Genomic DNA, 19,503 nt, shown 5'->3' on the forward strand with positions numbered 1-19,503 from the left:
ACTTGGCACAGTTGTCATCACCTTCTGCCACCTGCACTTAGGCCATGTACGCCACGCTCATGAAATCCCACTCTGCTGCCCGAGACCCAAGAAAACTAAAAGGGTTCCCCAGCCCAGGGACGGATTTTGGATTGCTCAGAACGTTGAGCTTCAGAGCCCGTGTTCTGTTTTTTAGGGTGTGAATTCAGAATTACTCTAAGTGTGTTTCTTAGCAGGCCTGCCAGTTTTAACAGAAAAGAAAAAAGGATTCATTAAATCTGAGTTTCAGATAAACAGAAAATATTGTACGATGTATAAGTGTGTCCCAGATTTCGCATGGCGTGGACTTACCCTGGAAAATCTGATATGTGTGTTTAACTGGGTGTCTGTATTGTATTTGTCTATCCAATTTATTTATCATCTAAAACTTTGCAGTTTTTACAGAGCCTGTTCACTGTCACTGTCTACAGATTGTTTCTCGAACAACACAGAGACACAACCTGAGAGCATTCTGAGACCTTGAATTCGATGATGGGTGTCTGGGTAGCGGAACCTGCTTATATGTCATTTGCTTGTCTCCTGTGTTCTGGCTGCTGCTGACCAAACCTTCAGCATCATAGTCTAGGTGGACACTTTATTATCAGAATCCCACCTTGTCGAGGGTGTTTCTCCTAGTGGCTGATAGACTAGTGCAGGAGGGTCCCTGTGTACATAACCATTTGTAATCTTGGCTGCTCGGTGCCTGGGAAAGCAATCGTACATACACACACAAAGAAAGGAACATAGAATCCACTCCTTGATTAATATTTTCCACCTGGCCTTTGACAGTGCGTGTCACCTGATGGGTTAATCCACAATAAGCAGAAAAGACATGTGTTTGTGTTATTGTCCTGTTTGCAGCGCACCCCTTAACAAGGGCAGAACATATCAAAAGGAAAAGGACAATTCTAACTTGGAGAACAATGACCAGCATTCTAGTGTGATTTATGTCTCTTCCTTTCTTGCTTATAAGATATTTCTGTTTCTTTGCAGCAATTTGGTAAAATCTTAGATGTTGAAATTATTTTTAATGAGCGAGGCTCAAAGGTAAGCCACTTAATTCACCTCAGAGTTGCGTAGCTTCTGTAACGTGTTGGCTGTGGATAGGGAAACAACTGCACTGTTTGAATGAGCGCCTTGTGGAACACACTCCCCTGGGAGTGCACGCAGGCACTGCCTCCAGTTTCCAAAATGCTGGGAAACACACGGGGCTCATTTAAGAATGTCTAGGGGGTCATTTAAAATTCCTGGGATTTTGCTACATATACGAACATAACATATATGCACGTTTCCAGAGGAAAATTACCCATGCTTAAAAAAATAATGATGTTGCTACATTTTTTGTTTTTCAGTGATAATTATGTTCTTTATATTAAAAAGTGAGTTGATAGTCTGAAGAGCAGGTAAATATGAGATTATTCTGTATTAATAAAGTGCAGTTCTTTTCCTGGGCTTCAGGGGAGAAGGTTTGTATACACCAACCTTTTGAATGTGACTTTATTCCTTCGTATGTTTACCCAGCCTCGTTTGGGAATTTGCCTTGCTCCAAGTTGGTTGGTTTAGGAAACCAAATTGTAAACGGATTTTCCCGAGCTGAAGTGCTGGGAAAAGTGACGCACTGTCTGGAAGGAATCCCGCAGCTTCAGGATAGAAATCCGGTGGGAAAGGGGGGAAAAAACCCCCCTGTGTGTCAGGGGTTTTGTCAGTGTGGTCCTGGCCTAGTTGTATCAGCCTCACGCCAGTACTTGTTAGAAATGCATGGTTTTGAGTGCCCCAGCCCTCCTGAATCAGAAGCTAATAACCCGGGACCCAGCCATCTGCTTCTTCACAGATCATGTCTGCATTGTAGACAAGTACCAGGCCTTCCCCTGAGGACAGACTACCCCTGTCCTCGTACTCCTGTACCCACAGAAAATGCAAGCGCCTCATCAAATTTTCTTTCTCTCTATTTTTCTTAATGTATTTGAGAGATAGAGCTATAGACGGAGAGAAAGGTCTTCCATCTGCTGGTTCACTCCCCAAATGGCTGCAATGGCTGGAGCTGGGCCCATCCGAAGCCAGAAGCGGGAGCTTCCTCTGGGTATCCCATGCAGGTGCAGGGGCCCAGCCACTTGGGTCATCTTCCACTGCTTTCCCAGGCCATAGGAGAGAGCTGGATCAGAAGAGGAGTAGCGGGAACACGAACTGGTGTCCATATGGGGTGCAGGCGCTGCAGACAGTCTCAGCACACTACACCACAGCACCGGCCCCCCCAAGTCTCTCTTGAAAACAGAGCTTTGGGCCTGTGTGCAGAAGCTGAGTGACAACAGGGAGCATTGCTAGAGAGGGATAGGGGCGATGGCCTTAGGAACTTTGGATGGCTCTGTCCTCTGCCCAAGGTGGTCAGGAATTTGAAGTTCCCTTCTGCTTGCATGCTCAGACTGTAAAGGTAGAGATGGAGAGAAACCGCTCACCAGGCCCAAGGAGGTGCTGATCTGGGCCACAAGACTTCCATGACACAGGTTGTTTGGGATACATCAGGATCCAGGAGGGTTCCCAGGCACTGCTGGTTTCGCCTAATGTGTCACAGGCCATGGTGCCAGCTCCCCTGGGTCTGTGACCTCCTCCTCCCCACGAAGCAAATATTTGCATTTATCTTTCCTTCCACAGTCTGCACCTGCCTCCCTCCTAAGTAGATTTATGATTAACTCAATAGGACGATGTTGATCGAATTGAGGGAAGAAAATTCCAGTATTCTCTCTCCTATAGACAAAATGATATTGTGATCTGCCAGATGGGTAAAAAAAAAAAATCAATCCATTATACTCTGTGGTTTTGCTCATTCAGGCACCTCGTGAACCTTCTATAACTTAGATATTTGACAGTCACTCTTGTAATATGTCCGCAGTTTGACCTCTAGGCTGGGGCAGAAATGAGTTAACTCTTCTTCTGCTTCTTGTATGAACATCATTACAGGGACTGTTTCTATACTGCAGAGCAAGCAGCACTGAGAGAAAAATGTGCTCAGAGCAAACCCTTTCCACTCCGGCTGGATGACATCTTTACCCCGTTGTGGAAATTGACCTGGAGTTTTGGCCAATTTTGAGCTGAGTCTGTCTCCCTCTGTAGCACCACGGCCTCTAAAGATATGGTGTGCCTTTGTTTGTTTTCATTTGTATTTTGTTTGGTAACTTCGGCCAAGAAAAAGAAGAAACCTGTTTAATTCCTGTTGAGAGCAGTTTCTGGGGGCATTGGATGAGTCTTGTTTGCTATTTCAAACGTACAATGGTGATGCTATTTTTAAGCCTCCTTCCGTCCTTCCAGTGATTAGCCCATCTCTGGGGGCTTGAGGAAAAAGTCCATTTAAGTTTGTTGCATCCAGAGCCTCACTTGGTGAAGCTGGTTTTTGTCTTTGGGCTTAGGAAGTATCCAAAACAGACTCTCTCGGTGGGTCCCAGTCCCTCTGATGCAAGTTTGCTCTTGCAGGTGCTGGAGCTGGCTGGTCGGGTTTGGCTGGACCATCCTGGAGGTGGGAACTGCTCAGTGGGGGCAGTGGCCTTCCTAGGCGTACTGTCCATGTTGGGGATGATCCTTTATGAGGAAAAGGCCTTATTTAGAGGAATAGTCCCATTTCCATGGTTGAGAAATCTGAACTGTGGTTATGACCTTGTTTCCATCATTTGGTGCTGGAGAGGAAGCCAGGACATGGATGGGCCCTTAAAAGCCAGGAACTCACCTTGCACCAGTTTCTTCTCTCTGCAACAGACCTTGAGGCCAGTTACTTTGCACTGAGTAAGGATGACTCAACAGGTTCCTGCTTTGAAACATGAGTTACCTGCCTGATGTTTCCAGCTGTCATCCTTTCTGTTTTTTGAAGAGTTATTTATTTATTTGAAAAATTAGAGTTACAGAGAGGGAGGGAGGGAGGGAGGCAGGGAGGGAGGGAGAGGTCTTCCATCCACTGGTTGACTCCCCAGATGGCCACAGGGGCTGGAGCTGGGCCAGTCGGAAGACAGGAGCCAGGAGCTTCTTCTGGGTCTCCCACATGGATGCAGAGGCCCAAGCACTTGGGCCATCTTCCCCTGCTTTCCCAGGCCTTAGCAGAGAGCTGGGTCAGAAGCGGAGCAGCTGGGACTTAAACCGCCGCCCATATGGGAGGGTGCCCATGTGGGATGCTGGTACTGCAGGCGGAGGCTTTACCCACCATGATGCCACTGGCCCCAAGGCATTCATCCTTTCGTGGTGGACCTGAGACGGTGTTTAAAACATAAAGCCATGTATTTGCATGAATCCACAAGAAGAAAGTTATCACCTACAAATACGAAAGACCAAAAAGATCAAATAACTAGGATACAAGAAGGTCAGAACCTGCAAGGAAGATGTTAAAGTCAGCAATTGAAGCGGGTCCAGCGGTCCAGCTTACAGTCCTTGTTAATGACACCTTTATCTCGTCATCCATCATAGGACAGGAGAGCCACGCATGTCTTTTTTCTGGTGGCATTGTACCTCTTCTCAGCTCTGCCGCTCCATCAGGTAAACTCTGGGCAGGTGTCTCTTATCCACCAGTCCACAGGTATCTGATTCATTTCTGTGTGGCTTTTCTTGCACTCTTGGTTTTTAAGGCATTGACACATCAGCATCTCATCCAGACCCTGTGCTCCTCAAAGCTGAGACAGAATACGCTTATTTTGATCTCCTTTTTAAGGTGTAGATAAAAATATAATCTCCTTAAGGACTGAGAGTTGCCACTCGGTTAGATGGAATTCTGACCAGAAGGCCGGTCGCGCACCTGCTGTGATATCAGGGGTCCCTGATAATGGAAAGGCCAGGGTAGCATCTCTCCGGTCATGGAAAACTCTCCAGATGAGAATTAGGATCAGGGAGACCGTGTGAGTTCTCGTGTGTGGGTGGGAGGTAGAATTATCTGATGGTATCTGAGGAAAAGCTACTTGATTGTTTGAGGATTGTTTCTAGAGCAGGCTCTTTTGACTCCAACTTTGCTGAATCTCACGTAGTCATCCCAACAGCTTGAAATGAGAAGTACTGAGCCAATGAAGAAAGGAGAGAAGCCGTTCAGAGTGTGGCGCCGTGGCTCACTAGGCTAATCCTCCGCCTTGTGGCGCCGGCACACCGGGTTCTAGTCCCTCGGGGCACCGATCCTGTCCCGGTTGCCCCTCTTCCAGGCCAGATCTCTGCTCTGTGTCCAAGGAGTGCAGTGGAGGATGGCCCAAGTCCTTGGGCCCTGCACCCCATGGGAGACCAGGATAAGCACCTGGCTCCTGGCTTCGGATCAGCGCGGTGCGCCAGCCGCAGCATGCCTACCGCGGCGGCCATTGGAGGGTGAACCAACGGCAAAAGGAAGACCTTTCTCTCTGTCTCTCTCTCACTGTCCACTCTGCCTGTCAAAAAAAAAAAAAAAAAAAGAGAGAAGCCTATCAGAAACAGTGGTAATATATGTTGGAATAAGCAGTAGGTTCCCTTTACAAAGGCAATGTAAGAACTTCAGAATAGAGCAGGTGTTCACATTGTAGTTTAGGAATGTCCCTTGGGATTCCCTCTCTGTCTTTCATTCTGCTTGACATACTCGAGGCTAGTTTCAGTCTAGTAGGCTTGCCTTGGCTTCAGAAGTGGAGAACAAGATGCTCTTAGGACGGTACTGGGCTTGGGGCTGGGTGCTCAGCCTCACCTGACTCCACGCTTGCTGTGCAGTCATGTTTATGGCCACCGTCTCCACAGACAGGACCGGTGTCACTCAGTTCTCCATCTGTTAGCCTGGGGCTATGCCCTCTCTTTTCTTGCCTGATGAGCTAATATAAATTCAGAGTCCTCATTTCTCTTACGACTTCTTAAATGCATGGTGTGACTACGTGACGATGCTAGGGAGTTAGGCCGTTCTGGGAGGAAGAGAACATTGCTAAGGAGCCTCAGATGTGTGACTGGGACCCTCTCCATCAGCTGGCCATCCTCCACGCATTCTCTCTCTGCTCTGTGGATTACCCCATGGAAACCAGAAATAGAAAGGTTCTTTTGTTCCAGAATACCGGGAGCTTGCTTTTGATGGTACATAACCGTGTCACAGATCATGGATATCCCATTGCTGGGCCACATAGTTCAGGTGGTTGTTTTTTTGGTTTTTTTTTTTTTTTTTTTTTTTTGCGAATTTCTGGGCTCTACTCCAGGATTCTGACCCAGCAGATATGCAGCAAAGCCCATGAATCTCAATATTTAAAGTGCTCTCCAGTTCCTTCTCAAATGCAACCAGGTTTGGAACACACTGACTAGGAAGGAGATAGAGCTGTATAGCAGAGGAAAATCCAAAAATCTGGCCTTTTCCCTTTGAAGAGCTATTATTCCAAACTATTCGGTTAGCAGGTGTATCTGAGTGCCCCAAATGGATATAAGTGTAGAAAGACTAAGCATAACTGATGTGGAGTATGCAGTCCTAGATTAATCAAGTAGCATAGGTGCATCCTAATCGTAACCCCTTATGAGAAAGATCACGATAGGTAATTCAGACCAAGGCTCCAAAGTAGAGGACCTTAATGTTTTCTCTCTGTATAGAGTCCTGACAAATGATTATTTGCCCGCACATGTCTTCAAGGGCTGAGCCCATCTGTGCTGTTGGAACATTGTCTGTTGGCCAACCCAAGTATCCACTTTGGATATCACTATAGAAATCCAAGGTGGAATTGGGAGGTAACACCAGTTGGTTATTCCTAGCCCTTACTAGGTAATGACTGGGTATTTAATTAGTAAAAATGAAGATCATACCATCCCTAACTAGCCTGAGGGCTGTCTGTACATTTATGTAAGTATTATGCAGTGCAAACAGGAGTCTAACCTACTGCATATTTCACTCAGTTTTGTGAGAGCCAGAAGAGGCTGGGTATTTACATTGGAATGGTTCAAAAGGTTGGTGTATATTTCTGAACAAAAAACACGTATTTTAGGGGTTTTTGAAAATGTCATATTTTCTGTGCTCCTCTTAGGAACAAAGTCAGTGAAGACAGATGATGAAATTTGTCACTAGGGGGTTGTGTGGGGTTTGTTGAGACTGAAATATTAGAAGTACAATGTAAATATACTAAAATCAAGGGGTATTTGTTATGTGACTAAAGGAGAAAGTACTCAGTATTACTTTAATGACTTTCTAATAATGAAATTTCATTATGTTGCTACCTGTCGATATGGCAATCAAATACCAGCATAGGATTCGTTTTAAGTTCCCTTTTAAGTTGATGAAGTAGGGTGGGAAGTTGTCCAGGTCAAAAGCATGTGTGCAGTTTGCGGGGTGGGAAAGATGACAAAAACATTACTTGAATTGTTTGCATTATTAATCAACTGAAGTTTATTTCTATTCATTTCATATGTTTTGTTTGTTAGATCAAAGAGTTTTTCAGATTTATTATAAAAAAAGGTCTTTCCTTTTTTTAGGCTTTTAATTTTTATTTTTTGAGAAGTAAAGGCTGTAGAATTGACAAATCTGAGTAACCCTAAAGTTGCATGAAGGAGAGATGTTCTTAAAACCACATGGCATGACTCTGTAGGCAATATTAGATGATTCTGGCATTCATTGTTGAATTTTGTGCACACGTTTTATTTTATTTTATTTTTAATTTGCATGTCAAGAAAGTGGTTCCCTTTTTTTCTTGTTATTTCGTTTTATTCTCTGTGAAGACACTGTAAATTTATTTTGATCTCATTTTCTTTTCGTTAGATTTATTTTCTTCTGTAGTGACATTTAGAAAGGTATTTTTGGTATCATTCTTTGAATTCTTCAGGGGTTACAGCTAACTGGTGACAGAAAAAAAAAAATCTTGTTCACATTTGTCGCTTAATTATTGCACATCTTAGTACTCTTATAATTTCTCTAATTTGCATGTTACAGAACCGAAGCCAGGACAAGAAATAGAAATTAAAGCGAGAGAACATTGCCAAGTGGTCGTGGACTGAAATAATAATCTGCATGTTGTTTTCCCTTCTCCCTCCTGCATGCAGGGATTTGGTTTCGTAACTTTCGAAAATAGTGCCGATGCGGACAGGGCGAGGGAGAAATTACACGGCACCGTGGTAGAGGGCCGTAAAATCGAGGTGCATGTTCAAAATATTTTCCTTTTCCTCTTTTTGATAAGTGTCTGCTTCACGCTCATTCGTTGTTCCAGGTGCATCATTGGCGTCTTGTATGTGACCCTATTCCCTTCTCATTGTTTATAAATATATATATATATATTACTTATATTTATATATAAAAAGGAAAAATGGCCTTACTTTTTTTTTAATTTTACTTTATTACGTTATTCTTATTACTGGTTTGAAAGGTGGATGGCAAACGTGAGACAGAAGAAAGGTTAATCGGAAAGTTGTTTTTGTTTTTTATTTTCCATGTTTTATGATCACTGGGTGCAGCAGGTTTCCAAAGAGTAGACAGTGTTAACAAAGCAAACCAAATGCAGGAGAGCAGTTACTTTTTCTTTCCACTTCAGGGTTGAAGAGGGATCCGCAGTGGTTTGCAAATTCAAGCAAATTGTGAAAGAAATAGCATTGGATGGATTTGTTTAAAAAAAAAAAAAAATGAGAGGTCCTTATCAGTAAACCTTTCATTTTTTTTTTTTTTTTTCTAAGAGAAGCCAGTTTGAAAGTTTGCAATCTTTGGATGATTCTGTGAATGAGCAAACAGGATTTCCTGTTCAATATCTGACCCTTGCTCATAAAAACATTAATACCAAAATTCTAACACTCAGAATTTGTTCTTTGTACCACTGGGATCTCCCTCAACATAGACACAGGGTCATATTTGTTAAAACTTAAAAAAAAAAAAAAAACCAGTTAAAAATGCTGTAGTCGTTGGAGTAAGATGTTGCATATTTTGCCTTTCATTTTCCCCCTTCGACGGTAACGCTTAGGCCCCTCACCAAACTCTCAGTAACCATGGTAACTGTACACAAAGCCATGCTGGCGATGGTGGTGAATGGTAAGTGGTGAAGTCCATCTGCCGTTTCACGTATTTAGTGCTGATATCTCTCTATACATATATATATATACCACGTGAATTTTTTTGACTTGTTGTATTAAGTTTTCTTGATGCTCTACTTTCTTGGATATTGGTACGCCTGTAACTGAGTGTACGTTCTAAGCTAGCCTGGGAGGCACTGACTGGATTGAGTTATGACCGGTGCACATCTTACTCAGATCGTTAACTCCATATTGTGTTAAACAATGCACCCTCTCTTTTATCCTTTTGTTAGCTGTGACTTTAAAGCTTGAATGACTTGTTAATTCTTGCGATGACAAAGGCTCTTGTTCCCAGTGTTGAATGCTAGATGTTGCTTCCTGATGGTCTTCCCTCCTAAAGTGTTGCACACGGCTAAAATTGTTTGTCCCCCCCCCCCCTTTTTTTTTTGACATTTATGTTCCCGTGTACCTTGTCTCTTCTCTCTTCTACTCCACTGCATGTTCTTTCATATGAACTTTATGTTTAAAATATATTTATTGTTTCTGTGTTACCATGGAGTACACGCATGCTTTTAAATCTTCAATTATGCAGTATCTTTTAATTTGCTTTTACTGTCTCTTTATTAAACTTTTAAATGATATGACATTGCTTTATTGAAATGATTTGTAAGTTAAAATGGTTATGAAGTAAATGTAATTATAAAAATGTATGATTTTGTTATGCACCTACTGCCTTTTATAAATTAAAATGCATTTTAGTTTTTTTTTTTTTTAATAAGTAGTCACAGTCATAATGCATGCAACTAATTGAATTGTGGGCTGGCCCTGGAATATGTGTTCATTGGAGTTTTCTATGTACATAGGTAAATAATGCCACAGCACGTGTAATGACAAATAAAAAGACCGTCAACCCTTATACAAATGGTAAGTGGAGATTGGCCTTTCCCGAGAAGTATCCCTACGTCTTGTTCTGTACGTCATCCAACCAGGGAGTCTGTCTGGGCCGTGTTTGATGCAGCCTGGCCCTGGTGTCCCCGCTGCCGACCTGCTCAGCGAGAGTCAGTTCAGTGATTCCCACTGCAAAGGCAAATGTCGCTCTCAGGTTAAGGCTGCCTGTGCTTGGGCCTGTCTCTGCAGGGTGACTCCCACTCGGGCCTGAGATGGCGTGAATTATATACAGATTAGTTTGGTTCATTTAGTTTGCGATTTTCATAGTAAATTGAGAGGAGGGCAGAGCTCTTTTGGCTGGTTGGCTGGTTCTCACTGGTTGTTCCTGGAAGCCTGACCACACCCTGCGGTGCTTGTTTTTTGCCATGGCTGGGAAAGGCCCTTACGACAGTCCCACAGGTACAGCAGGGTGTGGGAGGGGGTCAGTTGTTCCTCTCGAGGTGACCCAGGTAAGGATGTCACTGTGTATCATAGATACCTTCAAGGCGATGCTTTTTTGCCCAAGAAAACGCCTCATAGAAAGAGTTCACGTATATATGAAAAGTTATTAAAAGTACCCATTTTTATTCTTTCATCCTTCTCGAGATGAATCTCTTAAAATAATCTGCTGCTGTGCTAATCAGATTTGAGATGGTTTCCAAAAGTTTGTGAAAATGGAATTAAAAGAGAATGCCCATTTTCCATAAATGTTTGGTGTACCCTCATAATTTAATTGTCCCCAAAATTTAAAAAAATGTAGTGCAATAAAGTTTTACACCCATTAAAATGGATAGTACCAAGACCAGGAAGCATTCATTAATCAGTTAAAAAATATTTACATGCTAAACAGATGCACAGCGTGGTTTCAGCTAAGTTATCATATGAGTTGAGACTGGGAGATATCTTTCTTTGATTTATATTTTCAAAACTAATATAATTTTATTACTGTCAAATGGAAAATATATGGAGTTTCCATTTTTAATCTTAATTGTACGTGACAGATGAAATACTTAAAGAATTAGCAGAAGAATTAAAGGGTCAATTTTATGTTCAGTAGTTTCAGAGCCAACCAGTTTTGACACCAAAGTAAGCCCATCTTTATTTCATTTTTCTGTGAACTTAAAAAAAAAAATTAGAGCGAGAGCTCGCATCTGCTGGTTCACACCTCGCATTCCCATAATGGTGAGGCCTAGATCCACTAAAGCCAGGAGCTTCAAGTTGATCTCAAAGCAGTAGAAAATAGAACAGGGGGTGTCAGAGCCTGGGCCAGCATGGGGGAGACGGGGGTGGAGAGAGGTTGGCTAGTGGACACAGGGGTGCAGCTTCTGGACAGGAGGAGTCACCCCTAATCCCCTGTAGTGCAGGAGGGTAGCTATGGCCAACAGCAACTAACTGTCCAGAAAGGCTAATAGGGAGGATTTTTAACATTCCCAGCATAAGAAAATTATATACATATATATACTATGTGTATAATATATATATATCTTATATATATAATAATAAATATTCCAGTTATCCTGACCTGATCATGCCATATTGTATACATGTGTTGAAAGGCCACACTTAACCTCAAAAATATATGGTTACTGTGTATCAAATTTAAAAACACATACACATGATTTTTTCCAAAGATTTCTTTATTTATTTGAAAGGCAGAGTTACAGAGAGGCAGAGAGACAGAGAGAGAGGTCTTACATCCACTGGTTCACTCCCCAAGTGGCCGCAACAGCCAGAACAGTGCAGTTCTGAAGCCAGGAGCCAGGAGCTTCTTCCGGGTCTCCCACATGGGTATAGAGGCCCAAAGACTTGGGCCGTCTTCTACTGCCTTCCCAGGCCATAGCAGAGAGCTGGATCAGAAGTGGAGCAGCCAGGATTCAAACCAGCGCCCCTATGGGATGCTGGCACTGCAGGTGGTGGCTTTACCCACTATGCCACAGCACTGGCCCCACATACATAATTATGTAATTAAAGGAAGAACACTCCATAGCCATAGAGTGCTGCTTCCCAGGAGTGAATCATGTAGGCTCTCTCATCCAGGGACCTCAGCGGTGGCACTCCGAGATCTCCGGCGTGGGTGGACAGTGACAATAATACTGATTTTTAAAATTTCAAGTCAGTGACTTCTATAGGAGAAATTGTGGAGGTCTTTGATATTCGAAGGAAAGTCATTCTCAGAGCTTTTCCAAGTTTTAACTTACGGGGATCCCCATAATAAATAAAGTCTCGCATATATTGGAATGCAATATGACAGAATATATGCAGCCCGTTGAGGCTCTTAAAAAGAAAGAGGATTTGTTACGGTGAGAGAGGATAGTATGGTGAGAGAGGCCAGGTCAGGACCAGTAAGGTCACAGTGAAATGAGAATGTTAAGTTGCCAGTGAGTTTGTCTCATTAACTATGGAATTCGTACCCATGAACCACAGAAGTTGTGCTTCAGCAAAAATCTAAATTGCCAGCGTCATTAAATTTTGAGGAGATCATCCAATGGTGACATGCAGCTCCCCGTGCCAGCATCCCAGTTGCGAGTCCCTTCAAGCATGTGTCCAACAAAGGCTTCTCAGCCCCAGGTGATGGGTGAGCCTGGACCCACGTCTCTACAAGAAAGGATCACAGCTCAGGACGTCATGGAGAATGTGTGTTCCATCCCCAGGCCGTTTCGATCTGGTGAGAGAGGAGACCAGAGAAGGGAAAGCAGGTGTTGGGAAATTCTACCTGTCAGAGCGCTTCACCGAGAGGGAACTGGACTGTCTGTCCAGGCCCACCCTCCTCACAGAGCACGTACACTTGCTTATGTTCATCAGATACCAAAAGTCAGATCCGCAAAGCAGGTTGACAGCTGGACTTGCAGGATGTCCTGCTTGTTGGGAAGCGTGGGTGTTAGACCTGACTCTCCTGTTTTCTTAGTGATCTTGGGAAGGAGGAAAACTGGTCAGAGAGATCCAAGACTGCAGAGCAGATGTTGTTCCCTTCACCAGGTGTTAAACTGCAGACAAGGCGCCGGCACCACGGCTCTCTAGGCTAATCCTCCGCCTGTGGCGCCGGCACCCCGGGTTCTAGTCCCGGTCAGGGCACTGGACTCTGTCCTGGTTGCTCCTCCTCCAGGCCAGCTCTCTGTTGTGACCCAGGAGTGCAATGGAGGATGGCCCAAGTGCTTGGGCCCTGCACACACATGGAAGACCAGGAGGAAGCACCTGGCTCCTGGTTTCAGATCAGTGCAGCGCGCCGGCCACAATGCACCAGCCGTAGCGGCCACTTGAGGGGTGAACCAACGGAAAAAGGAAGACCTTTCTCTCTGTGTCTCTCTCTCACTGTCTAACTCTGCCTGTCAACAAACAAACAAATAAACAAAAAAACAAACACCTGTAGACAAGTAGTTTAAACTCAAGCTGTAACAGGACCAGGTCCTCAGTCGTTGTGATAATTATGGGAGATAAAGTACTGAGCACAATGGTTAGGTGTACAAAGTGCGTGGAGTACTATTTTTTGCCACTGGACATTTAGTTACACAGTAATCACAGTGGTAAATAGTTGTCTCCCCCCCCCTTTTTTTTTTTTTTTTGCTGTAGATTGTATGCTGACTTTTCTTAAACATTTAGTTTAAGGATCAAATGTTCATTTACTATCAAGGGCTGAATAAGTAATGGCAACAAACAAACAGGTTGTGTCTGGAAACTCAGTTGTTTTGTGCTTTGATTTATATTTTCTTGTTTGGTAAAGCAAAACATTTCTCTACCAGGGGCAAGGGGATAGAAAAACACAGGGCAACAAGTAAAGATTGTGTACATCCGGCCTCCAAGCCAGGCAGACGATAGAGAGTAGTGGTGATTCTAACTGTGAGTTAAAGTGATATTCCCTAGTTACCTCCAGTACAGCTGTCCATGGGGAATTCTTGACTGCAAGTTGCCATTTTTACCAATATTTCAAGATAACCCAAATCCTGTGTTGTAAATGAAATCTAAATGTTGGTAATAAATACATAATCACTTTAAAAATTACTGACTGAGGGGCAGGTTTAGCCTAGTGGTGAAGACACTGCTTAGCATAGTCCACATCCCTCATCGGAAAGCCTGAGCTAATGCAGACTCTGGGACCGCAGATGATGGCTCAAGTATTTGGGTCCCTACCACTCACGTGGGAAACCTGGATTGCGTTCTGAGCTCCGGGCTCTGGCCCTGACACGGTCCTGACCATTGTGGGCATTTGGGGACGGAATAGCAGATGGGAGTGTGCTCTTTCCCTCTCCTTCTCAGTCTCTGTCTCCCATCCCCTCCTTTGCCTCTCAAATAACAATTAAAATACCGAGTAAACCAAAATAAAATGCATCTGAGTGGAATGTGCTACTCACTTCTCTTTGTCTTGGCATTTGGCTGCCAAAGAATTGCCCTCCTTGTCCACTTCAGCTCCCAACTCCCTGGTACTCTTAGTATAAATGTCTGTGGAAAGCATGTATATGCAATTTTTAAAAAAACCTGTAGGGTATTTAAAGATCTTGCTGTGTTTCCTTCACATCCAACCCAACAGAGCCCTAGAGAAATCATGTCCTGATTTTATGGTGAGTGTATTTGGATCTGCCTTTTAGCACCAACACAGCAATAGCTAACATTGCAGATCTTGGATAGCATTTTTCTTTGCTTTTTAAAAGTTTATTTATTTGAAAGGCAGAGTTAAAGAGAGGGAGAGAGAGAGATTTTCCATCTGCAGGTTTACTCCCCTAGATGGCCGCAACAGCTGAAGTTAGGCCAGTCCCAAGCCAGGAGCTTCTTGCGGGTCTCCGTCGTGGGTGCAGGGGCCCAAGCACTTTGGTCATCTGCTGCTTTCCCAGGCTATCAACAGAGAGCTGGATTGGAAGTGAAGCAGCCAGGACTCCAACCAGCACCCATATGGGAAGCGGATGCCACAGATGGCGACTTTACCCACTGAACCACAGCTCTGGGCCAATCTTGGATAGCATTTTTCTAAAAAGGGCTAGCATGTGACCTCTGACACTGAATTAAGGGAGGGAAAGCACTGATTTGAATGCTGCGCTTCGAGGCCCAGCCTCAAAAGCGTCTCTGTAAACGGCTGGTGTTTCCTTTGCAGTGCCGGAGTCCAGCATGTCTGGTCTCTGCTCCATTGCCTTGTCACATGGGGTCCCTGAGAGGCTGGAATTGGTGGGTTTTCTCTCCGTTAGCTGTAAGCCTCATTGTTTGGTTTAATGTCCTTGATCACAGTCTCTGAATTTGCAAGGCCTGGGAATTGTATGCAGAGTGCCTAAGAAATTAAAACAATGGGATCATTTTGTCCATCTTCCTGACAGTACAGGCTCCTATCTCCAGCAGGGTTGTCCCAAGGGTCTCTCCCAGGTACTATAAGGAGTCACAGGGACTGTGAGTCTATTTGCATGTGATTTGAATACATTTACATAAGCCTTGTGCACTCTGTAGGTCTGTGCCGAGGTGGTTTTCAAGGGCTGGGTTCCTCCTGCCTTTCCTTGGAAGACAGTGATGTCTAACAGGGTCCTTCTGCACCTCTCTGTTCTGTGCTTCAGGAAGTGGTTATGCAGAGATGGGAGGGAGGCAGAATCCTAGCCCAGAGGGAATGCATCCATTAGTACTAGTCCTGTACCCCTTCAGTTCCTTTAGACTAAAACCAAGTGGCTGTTTATGGAGTGCCTGCTACTGAAACACAGTCTGAGGGGCTGGAGATGCAAGTCGAACTGCAGCCTTGCCCCCTTTACTATTGATTTAATGACGCAGGATGGTTATAAAAAAAAAAAAAAAAACAAGAACAAGCAGAGATGGAAAGAAGATAAATCCAGGTAGCAGGGACAGCTATGCAGAAAATAAAACTTGGAGTTGACTCAAAGATGGACTCCAGGAGAGGCAGGATAGCCACCTTCCGTGGCGGGCATGTCCTGGGGAAATGACCGTGACCTCCGTAATTTCACAGGGGATTTGCGAACAGCTGGAGAGAGCCCTTGAAGCAGAGGGAGCGGGAGGCGCAGAATGCTCTGTGTCTAGAGTGGCCTTCGGTGCTTTGACCTAGATTCAAAAGGCCAGTGTCAGTATAGCTTGGCCTGGGACAGTGGTACAAAATTAGCCAACTCAGGTTAGAGCATCGGGCTTCTGGATCAAGTTGTGAAACATTTCCATTCAGTTCAGGAGGAGTCTGTTAAATACTAACTAGCAGAATGAGTTTCCTAATTTATTTCTGCACATCATTTTGGCCACTACAAATAGAATGGTGGGAAAGAAAGTAAAAGCAAATGGTGAGTGTTAGGGCATTTTTGCATTGGAACTTGTCCAGGTTTTTTTTTTTAAAAAATAGCAGTACCTTAGTCTGAGTCAGTGGCTTTCAAGAAGGGGAGAATTTTCCAAGTTTAAGCCATGGAATGGCTTGCACAGGGTGTTTCAGGGTAATGGAAGAATCAAGCTACTGATCAAACATTTTCGTACAACCAAGCAGGTGGGAATGCTGTTTGTTGCAGGGGACAACTTGTAAGGAACAGGATTCAGGAGTGGAGAGCGAGTAGAAGTGGAGTTTTCCTGTCACATATTTCCGAAAGGTCTTTGTTTCCCCTACAACTGCGGGAGTGGAACCGAATTGTTTCGGAGAAAGGATCAGAGACGGGCAGAAGTCTGAATACCAGTGCTGGTGTGGTCGTGATGGCCTGAACAGCCTCATTTTGTTTTGCAGCTCTCGGATTTCTAGTGGGGTCTTGTAGAGGAGACCTTATTGATTTCCTCTTTTAATTCCTGGTGGCAGACCTGAGATGGTGTGGATCTCTTCATGAGGGACAGTATCACTTAGTATCCATTGTTTTTTTGTTTGTTTTTTGTTTTTGTTTTTTTAATTTTTTTATTTTTTACTTTTATTTAATGAATATAAATTTCCAATGTACAGCTTATGGATTACAATGGCTTCCCCCTCCCATAACTTCCCTCCCACCCGCAACCCTCCCCCTCTCCCGCTCCCTCTCCCTTTCCATTCACATCAAGATTCATTTCCAATTCTCTTTATATACAAAAGATCAATTTAGTATATATTAAGTAAGGATTTCAACAGTTTGCACCCACATAGAAACACAAACATGAAACATACTGTTTGAGTACTAGTTATAGCATTAAATCGCAATGGACAGCACATTAAGGACAGATATCCCACATGAGGAGCAAGTGCACACTGACTCCTGTTGTTGACCCAACAAATTGACACTCTAGTTTATGGCGCCAGTAACCACCCTAGGCTCTCGTCATGAGTTGCCAAGGCTATGGAAGCCTTCCAAGTTCTCCGACTCTGATCATATTTAGACAAGGTCATAAAAGACAGGGTGAGGATAGTAACCAATGATCCTAAGAGTGGCATTAACCAGGTCTGAACAATTATCCAGCATTAAGTGGGGAAGAGGACCATCAGTACACCCAGGTTGGGAGTAGAGCCATTGGTGGTAGAGTAGAGGTTATGATTACAAAGGAATGAGGCCCAAGTGCACTAGACAGGGACTAGAACAAAGGACAGAGTCATTATTAGAGGAGCTAAGAAAGGTGCTAAGCTACAATTAAGTTTTCTGATTGAGAGGCAAATAGAATCTGACAGAAGGGGCTTGATAATAATCTGGTGGGCTTTAGGCCTTGTAAGTTAAGAGGCCCAGACCTATCTATCTCTTCACATGGGGCACATCCTAAGGGAAGTGTGAACCTCCTAGGGGAAGGCACCCTGTTGACTTTCATTACTTAGCTGGCCTGGGAGGAGAGCTGGCCAGGTAAAGGCAGGGGGCATCTCTAACAAGAAATTTACAGTTCTGCCTTCAATGTTGCTGACCCTACTTGACCACACCCTCAGCTGCAGTGGTCACTTTGGAAGTTGGGCTGAGTGAAGGGCTTTTCAGCTTAGAGCCAATAAGATCTGTGGCTCTGACCTGGGCATCCTTCGACTCCAGGGCAGGTCCATTTCCAGTGATCCAACTCTTGGCAGAGCTGCCAGGGCTCTTCACAAGCTGACTTCTGCTGAAGCCCAGGCTTACCACATTGAAAGCCACTGCAGTGGACTGGCCTGTGGGGTCTCCTTGAGGGCAGATCACTGTACAGATCAGCCATTAATAGGCCTGCCACCCATTGCTTCTGATGCCTAGCTTTCTTTTCCTCCTGGTTTTTGTTAAAGCAGACCAGAGGATGTAAGTCAAGGGAGTGCCCAAGTCCCATCTCTAATCTTCGGTGGCCTGAACTACAAGTCTATAGTCACAAGCATGTTCTGTAGTAGTTTTTCTAAGGTAGACAAGTATCCATTGTTTTTATATTGAGTAGACATTTTCCTTCAGCAAACTTGGTAAGCTGATAGAACACACATAGGTAAGTAGATAAGTAGATAGGTGGATAGGTAGACAGGTGTATAGATGGGTAGACAGGCAGACAAACAGACTCATTGGTCGAAAGAAATGAAGGTGATCAAGGCAAATGAGAGAAACATGATTTCTAGGCCATCTGAGATACCGCTTAGAAATCTGCATCTTTACAAAAATAAAAGGCCATTGATACAACGTACTATCCTTGAGAGGTACATCAAAATTAGTTGACAGGCCCATACTCATAGAATGCTATGCTGCAGGTTCATATGCAAAAGGAATTACTTAAGGGAACTAGTAGGGACATGTATGGGGCTGAAATTGTGATACAGTGGGTTAGGCTGCTGCTTGAAACACCAGCATTCCGTATCAGACTGCCAGGTTCAACTCCGGGCTACTCTACCTCTCATCCAGCTCCCTGCTAATGCAGCTGGGAATATGGCCCAGTTACCTGGGACCCTGTCACCCACGCGGGAACCAGGAGGGAGTTCCTGGCTGATGGTTTCAGCATGGGCTGGACTTGGCTGTTGCAGCCACTTAGAGAGTGAACCTATGGATTGAAGATCTCTGTTTCTCCTTCCTCTCTATCTCTCTGCCTTTTAAATAAATTAATTTTTAAAACTAAGAATGTATACATGAAACAAAACCTGAGTAAACAGTGTGTACAAGGGTCCATCTTGTGTAGCAATAAAATGTGGATCCATAAACAGAATTTAAAATGGGGAACAGAGGGAGGAAGAGAAGTGGTAAATTCGCAGCCTAATCATTCATTTGATATGACGCCATGTTCAAAGAAATGAAGGTTTAGATACACAGAGAACATGGATTAAATACGTCTGTAGCTTTGTTTTCAGCTACTTTGTTGTACGTGTTCTTATATTCCAAATGAGTTGAACTGTAGACTATAGTTTGAAGATTCTCAGGAATTGTTCATTTTCCTCTCAAGAGGTAGTGGAATTTCATTTGGTCAAATTGAAGTCATTTCCCACATTCACAAAGCACGTATTTGGAAATGCCTGGGGTCATTTTTGTTTTATATCACTAGAGAAATTCCTCTAAGGCAAGATGTGATTACTATGAGAGAGGAAGGTGTCAGTATGAAGGCTCAGAAACCGTGGGGCAGTAGGACTCTGAGTATCATATCTTTCTATAAGTCTAAAATGGTGCCCAGGAGTTCCATTAATATGCCTCCCAGTAACTGAAATGTAACACTTTGTAAAGCCCTGTCCTAAGATCAGTGTGGGGGCTGTAAACCACCTAGATTATTGAAGTTAAAACACAAAGTTTTTGGAAAGAAAAAATTCTT

The 19,503-nt window shown here is 43.8% G+C and overlaps 1 protein-coding gene across 2 annotated transcripts in view; it reads left to right on the forward strand.

Annotated features, from left to right (window-relative positions):
• Window positions 1-19,503, forward strand: part of RBFOX1 (RNA binding fox-1 homolog 1) — a 364,369-nt gene that overhangs the window by 236,564 nt on the left and 108,302 nt on the right. For both annotated transcript variants that reach the window (XM_062180761.1, XM_062180760.1), the window contains exons 4-6: window positions 1,012-1,065; window positions 7,996-8,088; window positions 9,813-9,873. In XM_062180761.1, the coding sequence (XP_062036745.1) occupies window positions 1,012-1,065; window positions 7,996-8,088; window positions 9,813-9,873 (208 nt within the window). The remainder of the gene's footprint in view (window positions 1-1,011; window positions 1,066-7,995; window positions 8,089-9,812; window positions 9,874-19,503) is intronic.

Source organism: Lepus europaeus, chromosome 21 (genome assembly GCF_033115175.1).
Source record: "Lepus europaeus isolate LE1 chromosome 21, mLepTim1.pri, whole genome shotgun sequence".
Lineage (NCBI taxonomy): Eukaryota > Metazoa > Chordata > Mammalia > Lagomorpha > Leporidae > Lepus > Lepus europaeus.